The following is a 4,917-nucleotide window of genomic DNA, read 5'->3' as shown; positions in this document are numbered from 1 at the left end:
TTAAGATAGTGAATTGTATAAAGAAATAGATTCACTAAAAGATAAGGTACTACTAGAAAAATGGGCTTTACTGACACTTCGTTACTGACATTTCGCAAAAAGTGTCAATACTTATGTACATATGCACTATTTTCCGCTTTTGACAAATAGGAATCACAGATTAATGATACTAGGGTGTCAATAAATTAAACATCAAAGATTAGGGATGGCAAAATCCGGGTCCGGGTCCGGGTTTAGCCTTTTCGGATCCGGACCCGGATACCATTTTCTTTTTCCGGACCCGGATTTTTTTACCCGGGTCCGGGTCCGAGTTCAACCCGAAAAAATCCGGGTTTCCGGATTCCAGGTTTTGAATCCAGATCAATAAATCAATATTAATTTCTAAAATTCTAAAAATAAAAAATTAATACATTTCTAAACAATAACACATCTAGATTAATCAATAAAATTAATTAAAAAATAATATTAAAAGTAGATATCTGGGTCTGGGTTCCGGATGTCCGGGTTAACCTAAACCCGGACCCGGACCCGGATATATCCGGGTTATTAAAATTTATTCCGGACCTGAATTTTTAATATTGCGGTGCAGGTTCAACCCGGCCCGGATTATCCGGGTTCGTCCGGGTCCGGGCCGGGTCCGGGTTATTTTGTCATCCCTATCAAAGATCACTGACACTAAAGTATCAATGATAAAAAAAATTCATAAAAATTTGTTTTAACTTGAACTCGAACCTGAGAGCTCTAAGATTTAAAACTTTAATGTTTGGAGCACATACCATCAAATCTAGATGAGTCAAAGTCATAATAATATTTAAATTATTAAAAAATGAAAATATAAATAACAACAACATAAAACTCACTTGACTTTTTCCCATCTACCTAGACTACTGTCTCTATCTTGCTTTTATCGTTGACTTTCTCTTTCGTTTTTCTCTTCTCGATCTCTTCTGTTTTGCACTATCCTTTTACAAATTAAATTCAATTAATTTAGATAGATAATGAAAAGCTAAAACTCCGTTTCGTTTTTCCATTTTCCCCAAATTGAAAAACAAACCAAAACCCTAATCGTTTGTTATCGAAGGGGTTTTTTCTCCAACTAAACCATCCAGTGCCTATACTAGGCAAGCAAGTAAAAGCCATTGACAAGGGGTGAAGTGGCACCATCGGTTGCGTATTCAGGTAATCTCATTCTCCCTCACAAGTTAAGTCCAGAGAAAGAACTGTAGAGGAGGTTATTAGTTGGTAATGGCTGAATATTTTATTTTTTTGGGCAATTTAATTAATGGGTTTGTTTTAATTTGGCTTATGAATAATATTTTTTAATTTTTATTTTTGGGTTGTTTTAAATATTCAGAAATTGAACAGTAGTGCGACCCTAGTGGGTTTTGTTTTCCATTTTTTTTTCTTTTCTTTATTTGTAACTTGAAATTTTTGTTCTTATTTTTCTATATCTTCACTCACATGCAGTCCAAAAATACAGGCATTTTAAGTGGTGCATTACTTAAACTCAAAACACTTGCTGCTGCGACTCTGTTTTTTCTGCCACATTTGAGGTCGGTTTCAAACTTTTGTGCATGTGATTTACTGTCATTGTTATTTAAAACTAAGAATGTGCATTTTTTTTAGTTTCTGAAATAAACTGTTAGCTCCGTTTCTTAACTTTGATTAATAAGTTAGTTGATTTTGAATGTACTAAAATATGAAATTTCATTTTAGCTTTTGCCTTTCTGATTAGTAGATGATTGTTTGGGTGTTATATTGGCTGAATGACTGTGTGTTTAGTGGTTACAAACTATTTACATCTCCGTTTCATGTGAAGAGAGGCAAATTTTGTTATATAATCCTACTTGTTTATTTATTATGTTTTGGTTGGAAGATTTGTAATAGAGACAATGACTATGATATGAATTAATTAAGTTCGTGGTTGTGAGTATTTTGAGATTGTATAAAGTTGATGATTTGTGTTTGATTCAAGAAAGAAATGCTTGTTTTAAAGTAGTTCTGCATGTTGTATTTGAAGTTAAAAAGTGATTTATAGAATCTTAAAAAATGGCTTGCAAAGTGGTATGAAGACATTATTTATTTGAACTCTTAACTTTTGTTAGTTACTTGACTTATGAATTAGTTCGACTACTTAAAAAGCCGTTAGCACCCATCTTACCTATTAATCTCCTATTTAAGTTTCAAAACTTCTTTTGTTTGAATTTCAGGATTTTGTCTAAATTATTATTATAATTAATGATTTATAGGGGCTATTAATGATTTTCTAGAATTATAAGTTTATTATTGCAACTATAATCATAATAACATTGAACATTAAATTAATCATGCAATTTAATTAAACTTAAACTGACATTACATATGTGAACAGGTAAAATATTTGAAATGGACAGAAGTTGGATAACTTGTGATAGATTGTCTGTAGAGTATCGTTCTGGAGTTGCTGATTTCTTAGATTTTGCCATTTTGAATGCTGAAAATCGAATGTCAATTAGATGTCATTGCACCTTTTGTTGTAATATGGAGTTTCATACTCCTCAACAGGTGAAGGATCATTTATTTGCAAAAGGTTTTTTCCCAAGATATATTGTTTGGACTTGGCATGGTGAGGCTGACTTTAAATCTACATTTACAATGTGTGAAGACCATTCACATAGTCAAAGATTTAGATGTCATGATTACAGTAACATAATTGACATGGTTGAAGATGCTTACGAGCATTGTGATAAAGATCCTAGTTCTTTTAAGGATATGCTTGAAGTTGCTGAAAAGCCTTTGTATCCGGGGGCAAAACATTCAAAGTTATCTAGTTTAATGAGACTTTACAATGTGAAAGGGAACTATGGGTGGTCCGATAAAGAATTTTCTACTTTGTTAGAAGTCCTTGCTGATATTTTGCCAAATAATAATACTCTACCTATGTCAATGTATGAGGTTAAGAAAACAATGAAAGTGCTAGGCTTAGAGTATGAAAAAATACATGCATATCCAAATGACTGCATTTTGTATAAGAATGAATTTGTTGATCTTGCTGAATGCCCAAATTGTGGAGCATCTAGGTATCAAAGAAAAAAAGATAGCTCAACAAAATTTAGGAAAGGGGTTCCTAAAAAGGTATTATGGTATTTTCCACCTATTCCTAGGTTGAAAAAATTGTTTCAATCACCACAAACAGCTCAAAATTTAACATGGCATGCTAATAAAAGAATTAGAGATGGCAAACTTCGCCACCCAGCAGACTCACCAGCCTAGCAACTAATTGACAATAAGTGGCCAAAATTTGCATAAGAACCTAGAAATCTTCGTTTATCTCTCTCAACTGATGGGGTTAACCCACATAGTACACTTAACACTACTTATAGTTGTTGGCCTGTTATGTTAATAACATATAATCTTCCTCCATAGTTGTGTATGAAGAGAAAGTTTTTTATGTTGTCACTTTTGATATATGACCTTAAACAACCTGGAAATGATCTAGATGTATACCTAGCACCTTTGATTGAGGACTTAAAAACTCTATGGGATGTAGGTATTGATGTTTATGATGCTTATAGAAAAGAAACCTTTAATTTACGGGCTGTCTTGATGTGGACAATCAGTGACTTTCCAGCATACGGAAACCTCTCTGGTTGTGCTGTTAAGGGCTATTATGCTTGCCCAATTTGTGGGATAGACACTTGTGCATGTTGGCTGCCACATAGTAAAAAAATGTCATATATGGGCCATCGCCGTTTTCTACCACTTGGTCACCTATTTCGAAAACTGAAAAAGGTTTTTAATGGGAAGCAAGAGTGGAATGAGCCTCCTAAAACTTTGTTTGGTGAGGAAATCTTTAATCTGGTGGAAGATATAGATATTAAGTTCAGGAAAAAGAAGGCCAAAAAGTGGAAACATGATGGCGGTGGTGGCGGTGATGGTGATGAGAACATAATTGAAAAATTGTACAAAAAAAAGTCAATCTTTTTTGAGTTAGACGATTGGAAGCATTTATTAGTTCACCATCAATTAGATGTGATGCACATTGAAAAAATGTGTGCGAGAACATATATGGCACATTACTTCATCAACCAGGCAAAACAAAATATGGGATTAATGCTCGAAAAGATCTTGAGTCTTTGAAGATCAGGGGAAAACTAGTTCCTGATGAAACAAAAAAAAAAAAAATAAAGTTCTACCTCCAGCTCGATATACTTTGAGTAAAAAAGAAAAAAAAAACAGTTTGTGAAACCTTGCTGAGTGTGAAAGTCCCTGATGGGTACTTATCCAATGTCCAAAACCTTATTTCAATAGATGATTGTCAGCTTCAAGGCTTTAAGTCCCATGACTATCATACTTTGATGCAACAATTTCTACCACTAGCCATTCGAAACTGTTTGCCTATAAATGTGAGAAGGGCTATAATCAGGATGTGCTTCTTTTTTAATACAATTGTGCTGTAAAGTGGTAGATTCTAATACTCTTGACCAATTGCAAGAGGAACTTGTAATCACTTTATGCTTACTGCAACAGTACTTTCCACCTAGCTTTTTTGACATAATGATCCATTTAACAGTCCACTTAGTTGAACAAGTTAAGTTATGTGGGTCTGTTTATCTTCGATGAATGTATCCTTTTGAGAGAGAAATGAAAACGCTCAAGGATTATGTTCGTAATCGCTACCGCCCTGAGGGTTGTATTGTAGAAAGTTATATTGCAGAAGAAGCACTTGCATTTTGTGCTGAGTACCTCTCAAATTGTGGTGTTATTAGGCTGCCTACCGGTTGTCCAATTGATTTATCTATCAAAAAGCCTTTGGGAGGTGCAAACATAAAGGTGGTTGATGATCCTTTGTTGGCACAAGCACACCGGTGTGTTCTAATGAACACCCTTGAAATCCAAATATATATCGAGTAAGTTGTTAATTTTTCCAAAAAAATA

General features: G+C 33.9%; 1 protein-coding gene across 1 annotated transcript; it reads left to right on the top strand.

Annotated features, from left to right (window-relative positions):
- The first annotated feature begins 2,385 nt into the window (after positions 1–2,385).
- On the top strand, positions 2,386–4,119 carry LOC127900275 (uncharacterized). The gene is made up of 2 exons (XM_052434881.1): positions 2,386–3,114; positions 3,406–4,119. Exons 1-2 carry the CDS (start codon positions 2,386–2,388, stop codon positions 4,117–4,119), a joined length of 1,443 nt encoding a protein of 480 aa, XP_052290841.1.
- Positions 4,120–4,917: the final 798 nt, after the last annotated feature.

Source organism: Citrus sinensis, chromosome 2, assembly GCF_022201045.2.
Source record: "Citrus sinensis cultivar Valencia sweet orange chromosome 2, DVS_A1.0, whole genome shotgun sequence".
NCBI classification, from domain to species: domain Eukaryota; kingdom Viridiplantae; phylum Streptophyta; class Magnoliopsida; order Sapindales; family Rutaceae; genus Citrus; species Citrus sinensis.
The sequence above is the reverse complement of the archived record's forward strand: the minus strand, read 5'-3'. Positions and strand labels throughout refer to the sequence as shown.

Coding starts and splice junctions, on each gene's coding strand:
- LOC127900275 (XM_052434881.1), top strand. CDS start 2,386: ATGGACAGAAGTTGGATAACTTGTGATAGATTGTCTGTAGAGTATCGT. Junction 3,115..3,405: donor GGAAAGGGGTTCCTAAAAAG/GTATTATGGTAT, acceptor CTTCCTCCATAG/TTGTGTATGAAGAGAAAGTT.